This window comes from Miniopterus natalensis, chromosome 19 (assembly GCF_054644295.1).
Source record: "Miniopterus natalensis isolate mMinNat1 chromosome 19, mMinNat1.hap1, whole genome shotgun sequence".
Lineage (NCBI taxonomy): Eukaryota > Metazoa > Chordata > Mammalia > Chiroptera > Miniopteridae > Miniopterus > Miniopterus natalensis.
This window is the reverse complement of record NC_142099.1, coordinates 802,336-827,944: the sequence shown is the minus strand read 5'-3', so window position 1 is coordinate 827,944 and position 25,609 is coordinate 802,336. Positions and strand designations below refer to the sequence as shown.

At 53.5% G+C, this 25,609-nt stretch overlaps 3 protein-coding genes across 3 annotated transcripts; 2 read left to right on the top strand and 1 right to left on the bottom strand.

Annotated features, from left to right (window-relative positions):
• The first annotated feature begins 1,784 nt into the window (after positions 1-1,784).
• On the top strand, positions 1,785-10,803 carry ALDH5A1 (aldehyde dehydrogenase 5 family member A1). Its single transcript, XM_087828289.1, has 10 exons — positions 1,785-2,135; positions 4,178-4,261; positions 4,917-5,087; positions 6,233-6,349; positions 6,647-6,790; positions 7,652-7,795; positions 8,141-8,299; positions 8,930-9,099; positions 9,228-9,286; positions 10,044-10,803. Exons 1-10 carry the CDS (start codon positions 1,800-1,802, stop codon positions 10,247-10,249), a joined length of 1,590 nt encoding a protein of 529 aa, XP_087684415.1. The 5' UTR covers positions 1,785-1,799; the 3' UTR covers positions 10,250-10,803.
• A 2,404-nt stretch (positions 10,804-13,207) lies between these two features.
• On the bottom strand, positions 13,208-22,157 carry TDP2 (tyrosyl-DNA phosphodiesterase 2). Its single transcript, XM_087827667.1, has 7 exons — positions 21,990-22,157; positions 21,292-21,377; positions 19,821-19,994; positions 19,074-19,165; positions 16,932-17,050; positions 15,483-15,653; positions 13,208-14,304 (listed from the first exon to the last, which is right to left on the bottom strand). The coding sequence occupies exons 1-7, from the start codon at positions 22,152-22,154 to the stop codon at positions 14,023-14,025; spliced, it is 1,089 nt and encodes a 362-aa protein (XP_087683793.1). The 5' UTR covers positions 22,155-22,157; the 3' UTR covers positions 13,208-14,022.
• Positions 22,158-22,297: 140 nt separating this feature from the next.
• Positions 22,298-25,443, top strand: ACOT13 (acyl-CoA thioesterase 13). Its single transcript, XM_087828041.1, has 3 exons — positions 22,298-22,507; positions 23,469-23,653; positions 25,197-25,443. Exons 1-3 carry the CDS (start codon positions 22,355-22,357, stop codon positions 25,351-25,353), a joined length of 495 nt encoding a protein of 164 aa, XP_087684167.1. The 5' UTR covers positions 22,298-22,354; the 3' UTR covers positions 25,354-25,443.
• Positions 25,444-25,609: the final 166 nt, after the last annotated feature.

Sequence of the window (25,609 nt, the reverse complement as noted above, 5' to 3'; positions counted from 1 at the left end):
ACTGACGCGGGAACGCAGCCCTGCCTCCACCCTAGGGCGTCAGGCCCAGCTGCTGGGAGGCCAGAGATCACAAGCTGGATGTTTTGTTTGGCAGACAGGGTGTTTTACAAACTGAGGCCAATTTTGTTCAAGTGGAAAATTCACACAAAAATTTAAGTTTCTTTGGGGGGAAAAAAAAACAAACCAAATAAACAAGCACTGGCCTCAAACTGAAGACACTCCCCTGTGAAATGAGGGTCAGCTGAAGCCACCCCGAGTCAGTGCACCGAGGGGGCTGCACATGAGCCCACGGGTCCCAGGACAAGCTGCTGGTCATTTTCATGCTCATTACAGATACAGCTTCCCGGCTGCTCCAGAGCTTGGGGCCAAGTCCCACTGTGATCACACTCGGTTGATGATTCTGGCAAATGGTTGGGTGGCTAGTTGGTGACCTACTTTCCCTCTAACAAGTGGCTTGACCTGGGCACCCAGTATGACCTTGAACACTGTCCTGAATTTCATGTGTCAACTGCACTGCTGGTTGTTATCTCACAACAGCCTTGGCTCCATTTCACACGCGGGAAACCTGAGGTTGAGCAACCATCCAAGGGCAGCCCGCCTGTCCACCAGACTCGGAGTTCTGATCGTGATCGGTCTGTCCCCAAAGGCAGTTACATAACAAGGGTGCCCTGCTCAGACGAGGAGAACACTCAGACACCCCCTCCCCCAGAGGCCTATCCAGGCCAACCCCACAGCTCAGAGCTGCAGGGACCAAGGAACGCAATTGCGGTCTTGGCAGGTGGGCTCCCAGGGCGCATCCGTGGACCAAGCACACGTCCCAGGCCTGGAGACGCCGGTCTGGGAGATGGGAGATAGTGGGAGATGGTGGGAGATGGATGGTGGGAGATGGATGGTGGGAGATGGATGGTGGAGATGAGATGGATGGTGGGAGATGGATGGTGGGAGATAGATGGAAGATAGATGGGAGATGGTGGGAGATGGATGGTGGGAGATAGATGGAAGATAGATGGGAGATGGTGGGAGATGGATGGTGGGAGATAGATGGAAGATAGATGGGAGATGGTGGGAGATGGATGATGGGGAGATAGATGGGAGATGATGGGAAATGATGGAGATAGTAGGAGATGGTGGGAGATAGATGGTGGGAGACAGATGGTGGGGGATGGTGGGGGATGGTGGGGATGGTGGGAGATGGTGGAGATGGTGGGAGATGGTGGGGGAGATGATGGAGATGGTGGGAGATGGATGGTGGGAGATGGTGGAGATGGTGGGAGATGGTGGGGGAGATGATGGAGATGGTGGGGATGGTGGGAGATGGTGGAGATGGTGGGAGATGGTGGGGGAGATGATGGAGATGGTGGGAGATGGATGGTGGGAGATGGATGGTGGGAGATGGATGGGAGATAGATGGGAGATAGATGGTGGGGGATGGTGGGGGAGATGGGGGAGATGGTGGGAGATGGTGGAGATGATGGAGATGGTGGGAGATGGTGGAGATGCAGCAGATGGGAGAGGGAGCAGTTCCCTGCAGCGGTTGGCGCTCAGGCTCAGGTACAGACCCCTGAGCACTCGAGGGGGAAGGCGGCGCGTCCGCAGGGCCAGCCCCCCCCCCTTCTCCCCCCTCCCCCGCCCTGTCCGGGCCGAGGCTGCAGCGCGCGGCGTCCCCGGGGTCCCGCCATCAGGGCGCGAGAGGGGGCGCTGCCGGGCGCCTCCGCCTCCGCCTCCGCCCCCCCCGCCCCGCCCCGCCCCGCCCCGCCCCGCGCGGCCCCGCCTCTTGCCTGCCTCCCGCCGCCGGGGCCATGGCGACCTGCTCGCGGCTGCAGCGCTGCGGGGCCCCGCGCCTCCGCCCCGCGCTCCTCGGCCGCGGCCCGCGCCCCCGCGCCGGGTGCTGGGCGCCCCGTCCCGCCGCCCTGCGCGCCTACGCCCCGGGCCCCGGCGGCCTCCCCGCGCCGCTGCTGCGCACGGACAGCTTCGTGGGCGGCCGCTGGGTCCCCGCCGCCGCCGCCTTCCCCGTGCGCGACCCGGCCACCGGCGCCGAGCTGGGCCGCGTGGCCGACTGCGGGGCGCCCGAGGCCCGCGCCGCCGTGCGCGCCGCCCACGAGGCCTTCGGGCGCTGGCGGGGCGTCCTGGCCAAGGTGAGTGCGCCCGGCCTTGGCCGCGGGGGCCGGCCGCCCGGTTGCCGGGGTGCCCGGCGCGGAAATGCGCGCAGACGGGAGGAGACGCTGCGAGGGGCCGGGAGAGGGGGCTCCGTGCCAGGCGCTGTGCCCGCGCCGGGAACAGGCCCGGCGGCCTCAGGCGCGCGGGAGGGGCGGCCGAACGCGACCGCGGGTCGGGGAGCAGCGCGGCCCCTCGGGGCGCTGACCGGGCCCCAGGCCGCGGAGGCCCCAGGCCGCTGCCCCGGGTCCCCGGGCGGGTCCTGCCGTCGGGCCGGGCGGGCTGCAGAGCTGAGCGCCGCGGGAGGGACCAGGACCACCCCCGGGCGCTCAGCCCGGGCCGGGAACCTGCTGTGAACCGACCCGGAGCTGGGGCGTCGGGGGTGCGGGAGGGGAGAGCGGGCAGGGAGAGCACTGTAGGGCTTCCGCGCCCTCCGCGGCCGGGGCACCGGCGGCCGGCTGCCAGCGCCGCACCGTCCGCAGCATCCGCCGCGGGCACGGCCACGGAGGCGCGAGCGCGGGACTGTTCGCGCTCCCACGGGTCCTGCGCCCTGACTGCCGGAGCGGCTGGGGCACCGCAGTCCACAGGGTTCCTGCCCCCGGAGCGCAGGTGGGGTTCAGGGGCACAGGGGGGACCTAACCCAGAAACAACACGAATAGCTAAGCAGGTGGGTGTTGGGGGGCAATGTCCGGAGCAGGCGAGGCCCCAGCGGAGGGAAGGGCACCTGCTGCCAGGGCAGGTGCAGCCAGGGCAGGGCAAGGGCCACAGACGGGCGGCTTGAAGGAGTTTTCTGAGTTATGGAAGCTGGATCTCGAGGTCAGGGTGTCCGCAGGGCTGGTTTCTCCTGAGGCCTGGCTCCTGGACCCGTGGATGGCCATCTTTTCTGGTGGCCTCACGTGGTCCTCCCTCTACTTGTTGGTGGCCTAAGGTCCAGCCAGCTTCTCCTGGTCCCTCCTCGGCACATTCAGGCCCACCTGTTCCTGGGTCAAGCTCACCTGTCACTTCTGCGCCTGAGCCTGTCCCAGGCACACACCTTCCCCAGTCTCTCTTCTCTGAGCACGGTCCCCACACCTTGTCTTGCTCGTGCCCCCAACACCTCCGCGTTGCCTCCCGTCACCGGGGTCACTCCTTGTCCTCGCCATTTTAGCCATTTGTAAGGTGCAGCCCGGCCGCATTAAGCACATTCACGGCGTGCCGCCTGGGCCCTCTGCCTAAGTGTGTGAGACCTTTCCTTACGCCGCGCACACCCCAAGTCGGGGACAGTCACCCTGCCAGTGAGTTGTTAAAATAAGGAACTAAACTTGGGGACCTTATGCCGAGAGAAACAGGCCAGCCAGCCACAACGGGACAAGTGCCATGGGATTCCACTTCTCTGAGGCCCCTGGAAGAGCCACATTCCTGGGGACAGAAAGTGGACCGGTGGGGGGGGAACTGGTGCTTAATGGAGACAGTTCCAGTTTCCCCAGGTGAGTTCTGGAGATGGTGGTGGTGACGGTCACACAGTGTGAGTGGACTTACCACCCCCGAACTGCCCACAGAACAGTGTTCAAGATGGTGAATTTTGTTATGTGCATTTTACTGTAATTAAAAATAACAATGGCCAGTGTGGTTCAGTTGGTTGAGCCCCGTGCACCAAGGGGACCCTGGTTCGATTCCCGGTCAGGGCACATGCCCAGGTTGTGGGCTCGACCCCCAGTAGGGGGCGTGCAGGAGGCAGCCGATCAATGACTCTCATCATTGGTGTTTCTCTCTCTCCCTTTCCCTTCCTCTCTAAAATAAAAACATTTAAAAAATAACAATGAAAATGAGTCATTCCTGTCTGCCATAAACAGTAAGAGCTGTTTGCAAACGTTTTCCCTCACGGTTCGCGACCCGGTTCACCCTGCAGATGCACCAGAGGCTGGTCTCTATCACTTCTGCTCAGAATGAGGACAGGGCTACGACGTTAGGAGGTTGAAGAACATTTAATAGTCTCTCTCACTTGGCATCTCACTATTTCTCTACCTTCTTACCTCTTTTTCAGGAGAGGAGTTCATTACTTCGGAAATGGTATGATTTAATGATTCAAAATAAAGACGACCTCGCCAGGATCATTACAGCCGAGAGCGTAAGTCCAGGGCCCCGACTCGCTGCCTGAGAACCTGTCCGGGATTCTTAGCCGCTGACTTCTCGCTGCTCTGTGGCAGCTAAAACAATGTGAATTCCCAGCCTAATGACCAGACATCACCCAATTACTGTGCCAGGCACAAGCTTTTTCTAATCAAGGCCAGGCCCTTGTTTTGCTAAAACGTGTGTGTGCTCGTTTGCTCTGCAGTCATGGGCAGGAGGTGGGTTTCGAGGGGAACGGTGCGAACACTGCTTTTCCCTGTTTCGTCTGTTCTGTGTGACTGTTTTGGTTGACTTTTCCTGTTGTTTCTGTGCATTTAAAGCCATGCCGGTAGTTCCTCCATAGCTATAATCAGTGACTTTCACCCCAGCCACCGCCTTGAGACGGTGTGAGAGGGAGGGAGAGGGCAGCAGACGGGGCTCTGTCTCCTCTAACGAGTCCCCGTGCTGCCAACGCGGGTGCCAGCTGCGGCCCACGCTCATTCCCGTCACCGTTTCCGTCTGCGCTGAAGACCTGCTCTGAGGCTGCAGTGTCTCCGCAGCCCCGGGGATGTGATGGGAGCCTTCCCCACTCTGCTCGCGGCCTTGAGGATGGAGACACACAGTCGTGCTTCTGTTTCTGGAAGGTGACGAGTGTCCTTTTTGACTGGATTTAGGGAAAGCCGCTGAAGGAGGCTCAGGGGGAGATTCTGTACTCCGCCAATTTCCTGGAGTGGTTTTCGGAGGAGGCCCGCCGCATCTATGGAGACATCATCAGCACCCCTGCCAAGGAGAAGCGCGCCCTGGTCCTCAAGCAGCCGCTCGGTGTGGCCGTGGTCATCACCCCGGTACGTTAGGGGTCACCTGCTCGAGGTTTCCTCACTCCTGTGCTGGGGGATGCGCAGGTGTGTGTCCTGGTCCCCTGACCTGGGAGGTGTGGGTGGCCGTGGAGCATATTTCCCAGCACCTGCGAGTGGGAAGGCCACAGGAGGCCCATCTTTTCTGACTTGGCGTAAAAGCTTCTTCTTGGCACTGCCCAGCATGTCTGAAAAGACCTACTGGTATTTGTTTTTTCAGACTTCAGATAGGACACGTTTTGATGGTCAGCCTGGGTGGGCTGCAGTGACTGGTGGGTGCCCAGCTCTCTCTCGGTGACCAGCCCTCTTGGACCCACCCCCATGAGGTCCCACGTTAGCTTCTCCCTGGTGTCGGCCGGCTGGTGTCCAGACCCTGTCCTTTCCCTGCTCAGCACAGTTACAGAGAGGCAGCCCCGCCACCCACACTGACCAGGTTTGACTCAGAGGTCACTGTTTACTTGCTGTGTGATGTTGCGCAAGTCGCTTAACTGCTCTCAGTTTCCCCAAACCTGCAAGTGAGGATAATACTGACCTCGCTGGGTTGTGATGGGATTTAATTAGTTTTAATTTAACAGAGCTTAGAACAGTGCCTGCCACAGAATGAGCGCTATAAAGCATTTGTCACATAAAACACTGTTGATAGAGGTATGACATGTCCACAGGCATCTGTATAAATAGAGGGAAGGAATAAATCACCTGCCATTTCAAAGTCACCTTTGCTAATATTTTCTACCAAAGGGTCAACAGACTATGGCCCTCGGGCCAGCTCCAGCCTGCTGCCCACATCTGGAAATAAAGGTTCATGGGGACACGGCCACGTGCATTCGCACTGTCTGTGCAAACTTCCACATCACAACCACGGACGTCCCGCAGAGCATAACTATTGACAGTCTGGCCCTTCACAGAGCAAGCCTGCCGACCCCTGGGTAGACACCTGTACTGTTCTAAATTCTGAAACATCCCGTCTGTGTGAGTCTCCGTCCCAGAGCCCCTCAGGTGGACTGTGGGTGCGCGAGGCCTTACCTGTGAGGAGCCGGGAACCTGCCCGTCAGCCGGGCAGTGGGCTTGCTGCCTGGCCGCAGGTGCGCGTCTGAGTGGCGCTTCCTCTAACGGCTGCTCCGTGCCTCTGTCCCCAGTGGAACTTCCCTAGCGCCATGATCACCCGCAAGGTGGGGGCCGCTCTGGCGGCCGGCTGCACCGTCGTGGTCAAGCCTGCTGAAGACACGCCCTTCTCAGCCCTGGCACTGGCCGAGGTGAGCCCTGGCCAAGGTGAGCCCTGGCCCAGGAAAGAAATCCAAGGTTGGTTCTTTTTTTCTTTTAACAGGAGGTGGCATTGAAACTTGAACTCTAAGAAATTTTATTTTTAAAGATGTATAACAACACAGTAATATCACATTGGCACTAATAAGACGCTCAGTTCCAAATCTATTCTGACCCTGTCCTCAGAGGCAGCTTAGTTGGTTTTTTCCCTGTTACTTTTTGGATAAAACATCTATTTCTCTTTTCTGTTTTCTCACTTGCTGCCCCATGTCTGCTGGTTCTCTCCACAGCTTGCAAACCAAGCGGGAATCCCTCCCGGGGTCTACAACGTGGTCCCCTGCTCCCGGGAGAAGGCCAAGGATGTGGGGAAGGCGCTTTGCACCGACCCGCTTGTGTCCAAAATTTCCTTCACTGGCTCGACCGCCACTGGGAAGGTACGTGACTTCAGAAAACACATCATTCTAATGTTTTCTCTACTGTCTCACCTCGGTCGCCATTCATAGGAAGATGGCTGGCAGGGTGTTAAAAGCTCCGTCAAACAGTGTGTCTGCTCGGCCTCTGGACATACTCCGGATGGTGTCCCTCATTGTGACAAAAAAAAAGTCCCTAAGGAGCTGGGTGGCGGAAACACCCACTGCGTTGGATGTGAGGTGGCTGAGAGCTGAACATCGGGTCTCCTTCTGGAATGCAGGTCTCCTTCCTAATCTGGAATCAGATTTCAGAAACATACCGCGGGTGCTGGAGTGGGTGTCTCAGAATTGAACGGAAGTTGTATTTAGTATACAGGTACCTGCAGAAACTAAAAGGACTTTTTAAATGTTCAACAGAGCAAAACGGCAGATAGAACAGGTTTTTATTTATGGTATTTCCCTCCACATAGTAAACTTTTTCCCTGCTGATATGTGTGTGTGTGTGTGTGTGTGTGTGTGTGTGTGTGTATACTCAGACACGTAGATAAAAACATCAGATAAAAACAACATAAATCATAAACCTAATCTGGAAGTTTTTATGAAATCGGTCATTTCTAGACACTGAGAAACAGGAAGGAGCATCTCCCGGTCGTAATCGCTTTGTTGTGTGTAAACCTGCGCTCAGGCCGTGGTGCCCTGGGAGCCGCCACCCACCGTGTCAGCAGCACCGTGAACACACAGTCTGCTCCCCCTTTTCTTACGCGAAGTACTGCACAGTTACCCCGCTGTGCACGTGGCCTTCTTTGCTGCTGGGTCACTTCTGGAGCGAGCTCGCCAGCCCTGGTAGTTCATCCCTCGCACCCAGCACCGCTCCCTTGCCCACAGGTGCTGCTGCGCCACGCGGCCGACTCCGTGAAGAGGGTGTCCATGGAGCTGGGTGGCCTTGCCCCGTTCATCGTATTCGACAGTGCCAACGTGGACCAGGCTGTGGCGGGGGCCATGGCGTCGAAATTCAGGAACTCGGGACAGGTGAGTCCTGGGGCGTGTCCCTGGGGTTGTGTGTGTCTGTGTTTTACAAACATCCTTCCACATGACTCATCTCCTGGAGGGAAACTTTTGGTTCCTCCACGATCCATTCTTTCTTCTTTCACTTTCTCAGCAAATGCCCTTTGCTGGGGGCGAGGCTAGGCTTGGAGGCTCCGAGAGAAATGAGGTAGAGTCGCCGGCTTCAGGGACATTCCCAGACAGCAGAGGACTTTTAATCAAATTGTTCTCTGTTTGCACAGAGGGAGCGGCAGCCCCACATGTATTTGTTTCTGGGCCGGGTCAGGAGCTGCCGACACACCGTCCACCAGTCTGTTCTTCTCTGTCTAGACCTGTGTTTGCTCAAACCGGTTCCTGGTGCAAAGGGGAATCCATGACTCCTTCGTGAAGAAGTTTGCTGAGGCGATTAAAACCAGCCTGCATGTGGGAAACGGATTTGAGGAGCAAACCACTCAAGGCCCATTGATCAACGAAAAAGCAGTAGAAAAGGTAGGTCCGTTCATTAGCTTTCACGGTTTTGGTATCAGAAGCTAAATGAGAGAAGACACATTGGTAGGGTGCCCAGCAAGGCTGCTTTGAAAATGGTAAAGTTGGAAAAAACTGATTTTCTGCCAGTTCGTAGGAGTCTTGTGGCATCATCTGGTCATAAGTTTCTCGAGCTCTGTCATGACACTGAGTCCCCATGAGATGTCACTTAGATCTGTGCTCCCTAAATTTCCTCTGTTCGCAGTGGTAATTCCATCCCTCGCTGCCTTGGGAATTATGATTTCAAAACATAGAGTTTTGAAATTTTCCCAATACCTGAAAGGGAAGGAAGATGGGCTTTGTTTCTGAGATTGTCTGTGTTTTAGCTGAAATGCTGGCTTGGACAGCAAAACGCCCTTCCAGAAGGATCCTTGACGAAGGATCCGTGGCAGTGAGATGTCGGATCTCGGGCCACATTCAGCATGTGGCGATGGCAGTGGGAGAGGCAGGGGCTGGGCTGCGTGGTTTTGTGCCTATTTGAGAAAGAGAGAAAGCCAGTCACGGCGCTCTGCGTTCACAGGCTCTGAGGGGTGGTCATTCCCCAGGCAGCCTTAACCAGCCCTCCCGGGGGCTCTGCCCTTTCTCCTCTTGCAGGTGGAGAAGCATGTGAGTGACGCGCTTTCCAAAGGGGCCACCCTGGTGACGGGCGGGAAGCGGCACCCACTTGGAAACAACTTCTTTGAGCCCACCCTGCTCAGCAGCGTCACCCGGGACATGCTCTGCTCTCGCGAGGAGACGTTCGGGCCTCTGGCGCCAGTTATCAAGTAAGATTGTCCAGCAACACTCCAGTTTCTCTTGCCGTTACTGGGGAAATAAGTCGGGAGAAAAGACAGCCGGTTTTCTTGCCGCCCCACTTACAGAGCCTGCTGATGACCCGTGTTAACTTTGGCAGGTTCGACACGGAGGAGGAGGCTGTGGCCATCGCTAATGCGACCGATGTTGGGTTAGCAGGTACGTGTCTGTCCTGGCTTGGGGGGCAGTTGTGTAATTTCTCAAGATAATGCTGGAGTTTGCCTGTTGGACACCGCCCTGGGTTGGAAGGCACTTTGTTGCTTTCTGAGGGCAGGGACAGGGGCAGGTGTGTGCATCTCCTGTTCTCCTGCCCTGCAGTGCCCACTGGGAGCTCCGGTGAGAGCCCCGGATGGTGGGAGAGAGCCAGATGGGGACTGCACGCACCCAGGGGTCCCCCGTTCTCAGGGGCTCGCACATCTCTGTGTGATTATCCACGTGATACTTCTGCCCACGCCTTCCGGACAGCGAGCTTGGAGAAGGTGGTGGGTCATTGGAGTGAGGAGAGGTGGTACTGACAGTTGAGTGAAAGCGCCGAGGCCTTGGATCCCACGAGGAACCTTACTGGATAGATGACAGGCAGTCACCTGGAAGCTCAGGCAGGAATATCACGTGGATAATCGAACAGAGACGTGCCGATGGACTGAATAGTGGGTCACAGGCCCTGGGAGGGTGTGGTCACTGTCCTGACAGAAGACGGTAAGAGCTCACACAAGGAGCAGGAAGCAGAAGCAGAAAGACATGTCCAGGGTTTGACAGGAAGAAATGGACAGGCCCAGCTTGGGGTCTAGATGGGAGCTGGGTAGTGGGTGGTTCCAGGCCCAGGTGATTAGACCAATGGCAGTGCCACCTCAGCTTCAGATGTCATGTCTTCAGTGACTGTCCTACATGCTACCTGTGTCCTTTCTCTCTGTGACAGGTTATTTTTACTCTCAAGACCCGGCCCAGATCTGGCGGGTGGCGGAGCAGCTGGAGGTGGGCATGGTGGGCGTCAACGAGGGGCTGCTCTCCTCTGTGGAGTGCCCGTTTGGTGGGGTGAAGCAGTCTGGCCTCGGGCGCGAGGGCTCCAAGTATGGCATTGACGAGTACCTGGAGGTCAAGTACGTGTGCATCGGAGGCTTGTAGGATCCTTCCAGAAAATAAGAAGGAAGCTGCCTACATACATGGCACCCATTATTTTAAATAAACCGATAGGGCATCTGAATTACGAATTTTTTAAAGCTCATCCAGTCCTCATCTTAAACAGGTGGGACTCCTGCCCTGCCCCTTACCCGACTAGGGACCAATAGGTGCCACGTGCCTGTGGCTGCAGACTCCCCGAGAACCAGCAAAGTCCCTGAGAACCCACCACAGCGCTGTCAGCCTCTAGCAAAGTGCAGAGGGCGGAAGGCTGGCCCAGTGGCCCTCACAAGGCTGGTGAGGACTGCCAGGGCGCTGATTCAGCACTCCTCGCCTGGCTCTGAAACTTAGACCCAGAGGAGAGGAGACTCCTGAGTGCCAACTGACCTGCCATGTGTGTTTATACAACTCAGAGCTAAGAATGATTTTCACATTGTTGGGGGGAAAACAATACTGTTTCATGACACATGAAAATTGTATGAAATTCAGACTTAAGTGTCCGTAAATACAATGTTATTTTCAGTGTCCGTAAATAAATACAGCAGTGTCCTTAAATACAATGTTACTTTCAGTGTCTGTAAATACAGCCCTTCATTTACTGGCAGGTCTGTGGCTGCTTTCCTGGCGGAGCCAAGTACCTGCCACGGGGACAGTTCGGCTCCCAAAGCCTAAAATATTTACTCTGGCTCCTGGAAAATGTTCCCCAATCTCCAACCTAGACCAGGAGGGAGAGACCGACCTTCCCGCGTCTATCATGGTTATTTTTTGTTGAGCACCTACTGTATCAGAGGTATTGTTCTGGGCATCACTCCGGTGAATTCACACCAAGAACTGTCCCCCCCCCCCCCAGTCGGCAATTATTACATAACTCAAGTGAAACTACGTAGATAACCGGTCTCTCGGCCCCAAGAAGCCCTGCTCCATTTCTCTGCATTCCCTCCCTGCCCCCGGCACAGATCCTCCCCAGAGGACTCACCTGCTCGCCGTCTCAGCCCCTCTGAGCGGCTCTTCAACACGAGTCTGTGCCAGGTGTTCTTTCTTCGCGGCGCCCACCTTCACCTGCGGGAAGACCCCTGGAGGGGGAGCGCGCGCGGCGAAGCCGGTCCTCCGCTAACCTCCAGAGGATCAACTTGAACCCCGCGCGCCCCGCCCCGCAGGCTGGAGCCCGGGTGGCCGCCCAAGCGCCCCGCTGGAGACGCTGAACCTGAACGACCCCGAGGGCGCGTAAACGCTGCGGGATGGAGCCGGGACTTAGCTGGAGGTGTGCGCACGTGTTGTGTTTAAACACGCGCGGGGCCCCCGTCTGCAGGTCTGGCCGGCCGTGTCCGCGTGCCGCCAGCAGTGCGCTTAATAAACGCGGGGCGTCCAAGCTCCCGGCCAGGTCTCTTCCCGCCCGTCCGCCGTCTGTGTCTGGGACTCCGCGCAGCCAGGAGTGGAGGGGACCGCGGCCCGCGTGGGCCGGAGGAGAGCCCGGAGCCTGGGCGCGGAGGGCTCCGCCTGGGGCTTCGGGGCACCAGGACCCCGCCCCGCCCCGCCCCGGAGCCGAGGGGCCGGACCGACGCCGGTGGCGCTCTGGCGGCGGCTCGGTCGCGCTGAGAAGCTGGGCTGGGGGCCGTAGCCGAGCACACGCCCCCCGCCCGCCCCGAGCCTGCCCTGCGGGGGCCCCCCGGCTCCCCGGCTCTCACCTGCCGCCGGCAGGTAGCGCGGTGCGCACGGAGCTGCGCCTGGAGCCCGCGCGCGGGGGACCAGCGCCCGGCCGGCGCCGTCGTTACCACGGCCACGCGCGCCTGCGCACACGCGCCCGACCACGCCCCCGCCCCAGCTCCGCGCACCAGGCGCCGGGGCCGCGCGCTCCCGGCGAGCCGGAGGCTCCGGGAGCCCACTGTCCGCCTAGCCTCCGGCCTCCCGGCCCAGCAGGCCTGCAGCGCGCGACCTGGTGGGGGGTCCGCGCGCCCGCAGAGTCCCACCCAGGAGAGGACGCCGCGCGCGGCCCAGCCCGGCCAGCCCCTCCCTCTCCACCAGGGACGCAGGAGGCAGGCTGCCTCGCCGTCACCCCGCTTCCTCCCCGAGGGGGCCGTCCTCCAGCACCCCAGGCACGCGCCGGGCCGGTGGAAGGGCAGGCCTGGGCGCACGCCTGGGCTCGGGCCTCGTAGGGAACACCGGCCTGCCAAGCCCTGCTCCCCAGTGGCAAATGGAGCTGACACTCAGAGGACGGCTGGGGGGTTGAATAAAAACCTGCCCAGAACCGAAAGACTGAAAATCAGTTTAGAGAAAACGAAAAGGGCAGCCTGCACTTGCCGCGCAGCCGCGGGGCGAGCCAGCAGCCCTGCTCCGCCGCAGACACCGAGTGGGCAGGAGCGCGCCCATGAAACGGTCGGCCTCCGATCCCGGGAGGCCGCTGTCCACGCGCCCTCGGCATGGGGCACCGACTGAGCTTCTGCCAGGCCAGCTGCCGCTAAAAATACGGCGGATACGGTGCTGCACCCTCGGTACAGCTTTTCCGACTCTGCTCCTGCTCACGCGCGGTTACGAACCCGCGCGAACCTGCGTGGTGGAGACGCAGGACCTCCAGCTCCGAGGGTGGGAGGACCTGAGCCCAGGAGGCGGCGCGTCCCAGCGCCTCGGCGCTTCGCCTCCTAAGCGACTCCGGGTTGCAATTCCACCGGGGAGGTGAAGCACCTACAGCTACAGTACTGGAAAAACTTGAGATTCAAAGTAAAAAACTGTTGCAAATTAACAGGTTCTTAATTCTTGCGTTTAGAACTACTGCCTATGAAGGCAGAAAGTGGTTTCATTGTCCCTGGTCACTTCTCTTGTAATCTGTAGCTTAGATTCTGGCGCAACAGTAGTCCCCCCCATATCTGCAGTATGTTTTCTCCCACACAATGGTGAAGCTGCGTGATGGAGGCAGAAACAGGAGGTGGTCAAGACTCAATCCCATTCCAGGCACAAAAACAAACTATGAACAAGTAAAATTCTTTATTTAAAGCATCTTTCTCTTATGGAAAAAAATGTTTCCTTAAAGCACATTTAAAAATGCTCCTTTCTTCTGTAAAATAATTCAGTTTCAGAGTAGCAAAACTAAGGGCTGATTCCCTTTATATGTTTATTCTGCTCTCAGGAACAAGTCCGGAGCTGCTGTAAACTCTTTCATCCCCATCAAACCCAACGTGGCTCTTTTGGCGACACAGCTACAAACATGAATTTAAAAGCTAAGGAATTTTAAATCGTGAGTTCACGTACAGCTCACCAGTGATGCACGGTTAGCTGACAAACGTAAAGTCTGACACAGGACAGCTGTCACCTACTCAAATGCAGACGATCTGGCCTTTTCACCTGATCAAATGAGTCTGTGAAACGGCACCAAAGATCCAGTGCCAAGGACTCAGTAACCTCCAAGTTTTTCTCCTGAAGACTTACTTAAAACATTAACTATTTTGGTTCTCGATTTCTAAAATGAATCAACTATACAGGCTGGCCCAGAGACAGTGCCATCAGCCAGCAGCTGAGCACTACTGATAGCTGACAGCCTTCATGCCCTTGTACAAAAGCCCTGGTATTCTGAGCACAGGTAGTTCACTGAAATAATCATTAATATTTCACTCTGAAATATAAGGACATCATTCGCAAAATAAAATCACAGTAGTTTTTTCTTCTAATGGTCCAGTATATTAATTCCTCCACATTAAACCTGACTTTCCAGACAGGAAGAAATTAGATTTGCAAATCTCCAGCATAAAACTACTCAGACCATCTAAGGCTTGTATTTGAAAAGCATTTCACAGTATTACATCTAAGGTGCACAGAAGACCCCAGTGATCACTGGGAAATCTGCCACAGTCCAGTTTTTCCAGTCCAAGGAGATCTAAACTCTGGGGAATGATGTGGCCACCGTCTGCTGCTGCTCTGTAAAGTATCCGATCAAAACGATACTTACAGGTAGCACGGATCCCCAGGTTAGAGTTCATCTGTGTATCCCATGTGTACCGGCAATGCTTGGGTTTGCCCAAAAACTCCCAGACATCTGAAATGTTGCTGGGTAAACCACCACATTTGGTCACCTGAAAAAACAGAAAACTCTGTAAGATTCAGTTTTTCTCCTAAATTAAAAAGCAATCAGGTTGTTTCTTATTGTTGGCTTTTTATTGTTAACAGTTCTTTATATATTCTGAATATTAACTGTTTCTCAGATATGTGATCTGCAAATGTTTCCCCCCATTCCTTGTTGCCTTTTCACTCCATTGATAGTGTCCTTTGACGCACAGGCTTTAACTTTCATGATGTCCACCTTATCTGTGCCTTTGCTTTCTATCCAAGAAGTCAATGCCAAATCCAATGTCATAAAACTTTCCCTGTTTTAGCTCTTACCTTTAGGTCTTTGGATCTATTTAAAATAACTCTATATAGGGTATAAAGTAAGGATCCAACTTGTTTTGCATGTGGATATCCCAGCACCGTTTGTTAAAAAGCAGGATTTAAAAAGTCATAGTCACTCAACCAGACACCAAGAAACAGCTCCACATAAACAAACTAATCTGAAAACAGACCATTAGAAAGCCTGGTTTTTAAATGACCTGGGCAAGGACACAGTCACAGAGGAGGCAGAGCCCACGTCCTTCCTGTGAGAGCTGCCTTTGCTCTGGCAGTGTCCTGACTTGCTTTCCTTCCTACTCACTGCTCCTCCCTCCCCAGGCGGTGGCAGTGAACATGATCAGAAACTCCATTTCAGTTACGTTCAGTCTGATGTGAGTGCAGCCAGAGTGGGGAAAGGCCAGGCAGGCTCATCATTTGTAAGTTCTAAGTTTACAAAGGTCCTGAAAAATCCCAAAGTGTCTCAACTGAACTAAGGAAAAAGAGACTTTGTTTCAGACCTGGACACAGTGGTGCCAGGAAAAGGGGGGCATCCATGATGGTCATATCTTTCTGTTCTCCTCACCTTGCAACTAGACCCACAAATAAACGCAACCTTTCCTAAACTCCCTCACTACTGTCTCCCTTGGACCCCTCCTAACCCACACACTGCTCTGTGTCGTTTTATAAGCCATGTTTCCCCCAATGATGTAACAGGCCTCCTGCCTCTGCTTCCCAGTGCTGGGCACAGAGCACAGCTAAATAACTGTTTGCTGGATTGCACCTACAAGGTCATGTATACATTCTACCAGCTTTAATCAAAAGGAACCTGAATTAGCTTCCAGAGCAATAGCCTGCCCTTAAACCTTGAACTGACGTTGTCACTCACTTCTTGGTCCCTTAAATTTGTATCACCCGCAAATATAACTGTGGTTGACACTGGAGCCTCTTCGATTTTCTTTAAAACCATTTTAAACTGATTCATTCGTTCCTCAGCATGCCCTCTAGTGCTCTCCAGATGCGAAGTCATAAGGAAAAGTTCATTTCCCGATATACTTGCCTGCAACAGGATAAACACAGTTAAAATTGGCCTTTGATAACAGGATCAGCACATTATTCAGCTGACTGTACATACTGACTAAAGTGAAACTACCTCATCAGCACTGTGCTTCTCCCTCCAGGTCCAAGGTCTGCACTTCTCCCTGCTTCCGAGGAAGACGACTTAGCAAGCACACTAATGCTTCAAGACGTACCTCAAATGCCACCTCCCTGTGAGCCCTTTCCTAAGGTCCCCCAGGCTCCCTCCTCTACATTTCCATTGTACCCTGGAAACTGTTTTTTGGGTCCCCAAACTGAATCACAGCATAATAATTAGAAAACAAAGAGGGTTCTCTCATTCGCTGCAATATTATCAAGAGCCTGGCACTTAGATACTCAAAAAAGGTCAGTAAATGAACAAATGGGAATCATTTATCATCTGCAGTTATGATGCTAAGGCAGGATGTGCCATTATTTAAACTAGTTGCCTGCAGATTCAAGTCCAAACTCTTTCCCGTTGTGCAGTCATGATCCAGATCCCAGGTAAAATTGGCCTTTGATAACAGGATCAGCACATTATTCAGCTGACTGTACATACTGACTAAAGTGAAACTACCTCATCAGCACTGTGCTTCTCCCTCCAGGTCCAAGCCTGATTCAAATACAACTTCCTTCATAAGACTTTCACTAAACAATGTAGCTGATCTCATCACAAGACAGAAACTTAGCTGCGTATGGTGACAGATGTTAACTGACTGTTGTGGTGATTATTTCACAATATATACAAATACTGTGTCACTGTGTGGTACACCTGAAACTAATATTAGTGTTATGTCAATTGCACCTCCGTTATAAACAATATCTACTACCAGTCCTTTCCCCGAACTTCCAGGGCACCCGGCAGGCCTCCCCGCGGCGTTCCTGTGGTGCCTCTCCTTTCGTTAGATGTGTACAATCTCTCCCTTGCTAATCTATCACGTCTAGGAGAGCAAGGGCTATCCGGCTCATTTTTGTAGGCCTCACAGAGTACAAGGAAGTAAACGTGGAATGTTAACAAACTCTTAAACATTCTTAGGAAAACATCTATCAAATCAAGGATTTTATTTTTACAAGTTTGTCTATGTTTCAAACTTATACACTTAATTTACACAGTTCTTTAAGTCTATTAAGAGAACTATAAGTAACAAATTTTTCTCTAAAGACAACAGTTAAAAAAAAAGAGAAAAAAGACACCACGTGGAACTATAAAGAAGAACCTATCCTTTCTTTGAAAAGCAGTTGATTTTAAAAAATTACTCACATGTACACATAAAAGGTTTCTCATCATTCTTGTATTTGGAAAAGGAATAATCTCTTGGCTTTTAAATTTCACTCTCGATTTCTTCAACATTATGGCTGTGAAATACCCTTCATCACGACCTTCAAATGTTGGTGGAAAAGAATTCAGGTTGAGAGGACAAGAGTATCTGCAATTTATCAGGTTCCCCTACTGAGGAAATTTATAACAAACAGGTACAGATACTTAAATGGATCTCAATCTTAAAAGTAAACTATTATTTCAAAATAGTTGAAGATGGACAACCAAGTCCCTATGTTTACCTCCCCCTCCCACAATGTAATGGAAGTATGAACGAAATATAAAAATAAACATGACTTCACATAAGTGCCAAAAACAGTTAATGGTGCCAAATAGTAAACAAAAAAATTTGAGAAATTTCTGAAAGACAGAATAGGTGAGACTTAAACTAAGTCAAGTGGACATGCATTTACTTCTCACTCTGGAAGTCCCTGGAAAATTATAGTAAGTGAATAGGAAATTTAGAAAGATGTAAAGTTGCAAGAAGAAAAGAGAACAGAAGTAGAGAAGAGTGATGAAGGCTTCCAACAGCTTTTCAGAAAACCAAGTAGACGGAGGCGTGGTGACCGGTTTATCAGAACAGAGAGGAACCAGAAAAAGAGAAATAGGGAAATAAGGGAGGAAGGAAAAAGGAGAGGGAAGGAGGGGAAAGGGAGGGGCTGGGAGGCTGGCAGGCAGGCTAGAGAGGTGGCAGGTGGGCAGGAGACAGGCAGAGAGAGAGGGGGAAGAATTTTCCAGAACTGAAAGTCGCAGACCTCTAGACTGAAAGTTCCTACCAAGTCTTCAGAACAGTAAATGAAAAAAAGACCCACCTGGCCAGTGTGACTCAGCAGTTGAGCACTGACTTATGAACCAGGAGATCAGGGTTCGATTCCAGGTCAGGGCACATGCCTGGGGTTGTGGGTTTGATCCCCAGTAAGGGGTGTGCAGGAGGCAGCTGATCAATGACTCTCTCATCATTGATGTTTCTATCTCTCTCTCATTCTCCCTTCCTCTCTGAAATCAGTTAAAAAAAAAAATTTTTTTAAAATATTTATCACAGATTCTTAAAAAAAAAAGACCCCAAAAACCACTAGGATTGATTGAAAAGAAGCCCCTCAAAGCTTAGGGGGTGGGGGAGGACAGGAATTAGTATGGCATCAAACTTATCATCAATAATGGAAACCAGAAAACACTGAAATAATACCTTCAAAATTGAGGGAAAATGATTTCCTACCTAGAAAGCCAACCTATCAACCAGTTATGGGGACAGAACACAGGTACCCAAATATGCTGGGATTTGGAAACAGCACCCCATGCACTATTTCCTAGAAAGTGATTAAACAATGTGCTCCAACAAAACAAGAGGAAGTAAACCAAGGAGCAAAGCATGGGATTCAGAAAACAACAAATCCAAAACAGGAGAGGCAAACAGAATCCCCAAGAGAATGCAGAAAAGCGGTCCCACAAAGGGAGCAAAAAGAGACAGAGACTGAGCGAGAACCTCTCCTTAACAAGTCTGGACTAGACAGTAAATCAAAACTAAAACCATGTTCTGTGTAAACGTGAAAGTCAAAGAATACATGAGATTTAGCCCAAAATCATGAAATGTAACCAAAGTGGTACATTAAATGCATTTAGTAAAAACAAAACTGATGGAAAATAAAAAAACTAAATTTAGAGTAAAAAACTAGAAAAAGAAATAAACAGACTTTTGGAAAAAGCATAACCACATGAAACTAATAAAACAGTGTATGAACTGCAATTGAAAAATTAAAAATTTGAAAAAAAAGCATAACTACAATGCAAATATCACACTTAAAATTTTTAGAGATTTAATTTCACCAAAAAGCTACACACTAGCTCAAATTTTGGCAATTCTGCTGATACCATCCATTCCAACCACTTTCCCACATGTATTAACATTAAGCCCTATAAAGCATTCTCTACAGTTCTTTCAGCATCCTGCATCTGGCTTGTTTTGCTCAAACTGACTGTTTTTCTGCTTTTTGGGGTCTATGCTCTAATAGGCCAACTGTGATTTCTCTCTTTCACTGACTTGTTTTTCAACGAAAAAGGCAGGTCAAAGAACAGGAAAGTCGTTACCTGTAATAATCTCATAGCTACTTGCTTTCTTCTTTAGGAAGCTATAATATGGAGGGATAACTTCCTGTAGAAATATCACATCTGGGCTGTACCTATTTAGAAACATCAACGTATGATAAACACCAGGTATGCCATTTCATTTTCAGCTACCTAGATCAGGAAAATACCACAACATAAATACAACACTATTACCCTCTCAGACACCTAATATTCAATATTCATAGTGATCTTTGATAACTATAAAATGAGAGATCTGTGCTGTTTAACACATAATACAGTAAAGATTGCTTTAAAACGAAACACCATACATATGGCAACAAAAGAATCAGAATCACTGACAATAGGAACCAGTAACACTGAGAGGTACAACGGGCCTGCACTCTGCTGGGTACTTTGCGTATGATCCTCTCTTCCCATCCTCCTGAAAGTTATTATCTGTCACGGAGAAAACTGAGGTCCGGAGCACGAACCAAGTGGGTCACAAGTGATCCATAGGTAACAGCCAGTGTGTGACAGACACAGACCTTTGTGGTAATTTAATTCTCATAGCAACAATTACCTATGAAGGTCAGTACGTAAAATAGCACTGGAAAGCTTCTAACAAAAATCAGTGTTCCAGCCCCACCCCTCCCACAACCCTGAGAGCTGGACTCTGAATCTGGGTCCCAGACCTCCAGCGGCTACCCTCTTTGCACACAGGTAAGACACACTGCCCCTCGACCCTTCAACAGGAGTAACACTACTCACAGAGCTATAGCGGAGTACACCCCTCGAGCCCTCTCCAGCAGGTTCTTTAGATCCAATCCATCAATATTCCAGGTGATGAAAGAGAACACACTGCCATCTTCCTGCTGAAGATTTTCAGGTGTGCTGCCTTTAGAACTGATGGCACCAGTTGTTTCCTCCTTGGTTAGGTCAACGCTGGCAAGATCAGAATAAAGCACAACTTTGCAAATAATCTATAAACTGCTTAACTTAAAAAGTACTTCACAAGTACTTGTTTCCCTCGTTTCACAGTTAAATAATTTCAAAAGACCTCAAGGTATCTGCCAGAAGAGCAACAGTCATGTAACTGAGGAAAAACACTGTGTTTGACAAACGTTTGCTCACTTACACACTTAGTCAACTCAATATCCTTCCATGACGTGGTTTTATAAACTAGGACCACAAATGAGACTAAGTAATGCCAGATTTCCAAATTGATTTGTGTTCATTTTGAACCTTGCTTCTGAAACTGCACAAACTAGCCCTGGCAGGTATGGCGTTGTCCAGGGCATCCAAGGGTTGCCTGTTCGATTCCCAATCTCACATCGATGTTTCTCTCTCTCTCTCCCTCCCCTCTCTCTTTGTCTAAATACCAATTTAAAAATCTCAGAAATATTAAAGATCTATCCAAATTTTGCCAACGGTGCTACTCATGTCCTATGCCAGACCCTGGCATGTTTCTGTCAATCTCCTCTAATCTAGAAGTTCTCCGGTCTCTCATGACCTTGGTATTTTTGAAGCACACAGCCCATGTATTTTGTAGACTGTCCATCACTTGCGTCTGTCTGATGTTTTCTTTAGATTCAGATCATGCGTTTTTTGGCAGGAACGACACCAAAGTGATAGTGTGTCTTCCTCAATGCATCGTCTCAGGAGGCGCCTAATGGGCATTTTGTCCCCAGTCGAGGTCACGTTCACTGAACACTTGGCTGGGGCCTTGTCGACCAGATTTCTCCACGGCCCAGATACGACTCGCCCCCCTTGGTAAGCATCTTGTGGGCAGGAGCTTTGAGGCTGTGCCAGCACCTTGTTTCTCGTCAACTCCGAGTCGTAGTATCCAGTCGTGATCCCTGCCCGGAGTAATTAATACTTTCGTGTTTCCCACGCGGTGCTTTCCCCCTAATTCCATCACCCCCTCCACATTCAGCAGTCGGGGCCCCACCGTGAGGACAACCGTGCTTAGGACGGTTCGGCCCCTGCTCTGCTCTACGGGTGGAGCCCGGCTCTGCAGGGCCGGGGGCGGGCGAGCTCCTGGCGGGAAACCGCCTCCCGGCCGGGCGCCCGCGGAGAAGAAACAGTCACGTCGGGGCGCAGGCGGACAGCCGGGGTCCCACGTTCCCGCAGAGGTTCCCCCCGCACCCCTGGCTCGGCGGTTCCTCCCGGGCTCCCGCTCCCGCCGGCGGCGACCGGTGGCCCCGGGGAGGCGCGTGAGCCCGGCCCCCGCCCCACTCACCAGGGCCCGGGCGCCGGCGGCGTCTCCGGGCGGCGCGGGACGGCGCCCTCCTCTGCCCGCGGCTCGAAGTAGGCGTTCAGCGCCCTCTGCAAGAGAGACGGGGCGACGGGGAGACGGGGCGACGGGGCGACCGGGAGACGGGGCGACCGGGCGACGGGGAGACGTGGAGACGGGGCTACGGGGAGACGGGGCTACGGGGCTACGGGGAGACGGGGCTACGGGGCTACGGGGAGACGGGGCTACGGGGAGACGGGGCGACGAGGAGACGGGGCTACGGGGAGACGGGGCTACGGGGAGACGTGGAGACGTGGAGACGGGGCTACGGGGAGACGTGGAGACGTGGAGACGGGGTGACGGGGAGACGGGGAGACCGGGTGACGGGGAGACGGGGTGAAGGGGAGACGGGGTGAAGGGGAGACGGGGTGAAGGGGAGACGGGGTGAAGGGGAGACGGGGTGAAGGGGAGACGGGGTGACGGGGAGACGGGGTGACGGGGAGACGGGGCTACGGGGAGACGGGGCTACGGGGAGACGGGGCTACGGGGAGACGGGGAGACGGGGTGAAGGGGAGACGGGGAGACCGGGTGACGGGGAGACGGGGAGACCGGGTGACGGGGAGACGGGGAGACCGGGTGACGGGGAGACGGGGCTGGCAGCGCGCGGCCCGCCGCCCAGCGCCCGCGGGGCCCCGCCCGCGCACCTCCATCTCCCAGGCGTTCTCGGCCAGGTGGCGCCGCGCCTCCGCAGCGTCGCAGCCGGCGATGGCGGTGAAGTCCGCGCACAGCCGCAGCCGCTTCTGCCCCGCGGGGTCCCCGTCGTCGAGCCCCGCCTCCCGCCCCGTCTCCGCGCCGCGCTTCCGCTCCATCGCCGCCGCCCAGCCGCTCTGCGCCGGCGCGCGCCGCCCCGGTGTTCCCGCGGCCGCCGTCCGGCTGGGAAACGGGCCCAGTCCTCGGAAGGCGACCGGCGCGGCTGCGCAGTGGATGAAAGGGGTGGGGCGGGGTCGGCACAGGGGAGACCAAACCGCGCGTGCGCACGCGGTCGCGGAACGTCCGCGCGCGAACCCGGATGGGGGCGGGGCGCGCACCGCCGCTTGTCGGAGCTTCGCTCTCGCTCCGGGCCGGAGCCCGCGGACGTCCCGCCATGAGCCTGACCCAGCGCCTGCGGGAGGTGATTCAGGCCGTCTCCACCGCCGGCAGTTTTGACAGAGTTCTGGGAAAGGTACTGGGGCGGCCGCGGCTCGGGACGCCGGGGGCGCGGCGCCGGCCCGGCCTCCGCGCGGCTCCCTGACTGGGCGCCGCCGCGCGCCGGGCGGGGGCAGGGCGGGCTCGCGCGGTCGGGCTGGCCGGGCGCAGGTGTCGCGGGCGGAGGCGGCCCCGCTCGGGCCCGGAGCCGGAGGACGGGAGCGCGACCTTCCCGGGCGCGGGGCAGGCGGGCCCGCGGGTCCTCACTGCGCAGGCGCCGAGGCCGCGGCCGGGGCCGGGGGAGGGGCGCCCCTAAAGTGAGACGGTGGCGGGCCCTCGGTAACCCTGGTAACGCACCCAGCTGCTGAACCTCTCCCGGTTCTTAAAATTGTCTTAAGCCGTTCCCTGCGGAGTAATTTTAAAAATTACTCTGTGCAAAAGCCAGGGAACATCCAAAGGAAACCCACAGCGGGCTAACGTCACCGGGGCAGCTGCTTCCCTAGTGCGAGATTGCCGCGGGGACAGTAGGCCATGCCAGGTTTCTGTACATAGCAAGGCTGGAGAGCTCCAGTGGAACGTTTGACTTCTGCCAGAGGAGTGGAGATTGGCATAGACTACTGCTTGTTTTTCCCTAAATGTTTTTTTAAATATATCTTTATTGAGAGAGAGGAAAGGAGAGGGAGAGAGAGAAACATCAGTCGGCTGCCTCCTGCACGCCCCTTACAGGGGATGGAGCCGGCAGCCCAGGCCTGTGCCCTGACCTGCAGGGAACCACGATCTCCTGGATCCTAGGTCATGCTCAACTGCTGAGCCACGCATGTCCGGACAATGTTCCTTTTTAAAAAAAAGTTTCCATAGGGTTAACTTCTGTCAGAGAGAGATCAGCAGCATTGACTTTCTGAGTCACCTTCTTTGGGGTGACTCAGGTCACTTTCTGACAGGCTGTTCCAGCTCCCCTAATACCGCACAGTGCTCACCATCCTTTCTTTTGCATTCAGGTGACTCTGGTCTCTGCGTCTCCTGGGAAGGTGACCTGTGAGCTGAAAGTAGAGGAGGAGCACACCAATAAGATGGGCACGCTCCACGGGGGACTGACGGCCACCCTGGTGGACAACATATCGACCATGGCTCTGCTCTGCACGGAAAGGGCCCTGCCAGGCGTCAGTGTGGACATGAACATAACGTAGGTAGCCATGCTGTGCCCAGATTTGAGTGCCACTCGAGATTTGCCCTGCAGTATTCCCAGGCCTTGACTCTAGAAGTAGAGGAACTAATTTCCAGGTACAGTGTGTACCAGCAGTAAAGGGAGTGACCTAAACATTTGAAAAAGAAAACGTTCTGCGTCTAACACGGGTGCTGGTGGGGAAAACAGCACAGCAGATGCATGGCTCGTAACTGTTTCATAGTCCTGACAACTGTTCAGGACGTGTACAAGCTGAACAAAATTCAAAAAGGTGGAGAAACCTCCAGGTAGACATAGTTCTCTCCTTGTACCAAGGTGACCACAGATGGTATGTCTCCCTGAGGCACAGATCCGCTCTGCTGGTTTAACTGCCTGGTGTAGCAGCACCACCCCGAGGGCAGGCTACCGCTCACTGGTGACAGTGCCTGCAGAGGTCACGTTCCTAGTGTACACCACTCAGCTCCAGCGCTAACTAGCACTGTTGTCCAGTCCTGTCCTATGGAAGCACAAGGCCCAGGGGTTGAGTTTCCAGCAATTGCTTTTGCCGCCTAACCAACAGAAAAGGGTTTTTCCCTGGGGGACTAGCAAGGGTTAGTGTGGGAAAGCCATGTTATTGATATGAGGGCGACGGAAATGCAGTTATTAGGTTTTTAAGCAATATGAGTCATTTATCAGGCTAACTTAAGAAGCAGTCAGTTCCTCTTTACTATGGAAATAATGTATATTGAGGGTGCAGTAAACAAATCACAGGAGATGCAGATGCTCTTTTGAGATTAAGATTACAGCCAGAGGACCGTCTGCCTGTGGTGCCAGGAGCACAGTCAGCAGTCCTTACCTTACTCCCTGCCATAAGAAGGAGCACCGGCTGATGGCTCTTCTTTGCCTTCGTCTATTTGGAACAGAGGTCTTCAAGCCTAGCTCTGTTTGGCACAATATTCTAAGATACTGCTGCTTTCACAACCCTGAAGAATTTTTAGTCAGTCAGTTTTGGCCTTTCAAAGTATGTGCTGACAAAAGTATTGGCCTGAGCTTCAAACAGTGATTCCCTTGAACAGAAAATAGGACATAGTCCAAAAGATGTATTATAGATACTTCAAAAGTAAGTGAATGACAACTCAGGAATACAGGTGGGTAGGAAGTGTCTCTCTTAAAAATTTGTACAAACAGTTCATCACCAGGATTGTAAGGACCTCGTATTAATTCCTTACATAGTCACTTTAGAGTTGAGTAAATTCTAAACATTGATATGACAAGATATACTTCACCTAGGAAGTTCCACAGATTAAATGAAAGCTAGAGGAAATCTCCCACCACCTCCAAGTAAATTTGAAGTGGGAAACTGCAAAAAGGCAGGTGGGGGCAAAAATCCCTTCCTATACTTATGGGAAAAGAAACTAGTGTGGTTAAGGACCAGCCATTCAAATTTGAAAGGACAGGAAGCTCAGACATCGTTACTTATTTTACTCCTAGAGTTTCCTGCGACCCATACTACTTTCCCTTTAAAAATGGCTATTAACTGTATGTCAACTTACTTCCTTTCAAGGTACATGTCACCTGTGAAAATTGGCGAAGTTGTAGTAATAACAGCGCACGTTCTGAAGGAAGGCCGGACACTGGCCTTTGCCTCCGTGGATCTGACCAACAAGGCCACCGGGAAGCTGGTGGCTCAGGGTAGACACACAAAGCACTTGGGGAACTGAGGATAGCACGCGGACTCAACCAACCCAGCGAGGGGATTGAATGTAAACATGATTTAAATTTACCTTCCCAATAAATTAGCACAACCAGGAGCCAAGGAATACTTTCTTTAGGGAATAGAGAGAGCACAGAGATCAAGTGGGATATCGGGTGGGTAGGGGCGTCTTTCTCATTTTAAGCCTCTTCAGGTTTAGTTTTTAACCATATGTATGATAGTGGGCTGAAAAAATTTTTAGCTCAGTGTTTTGAAAACTTAGG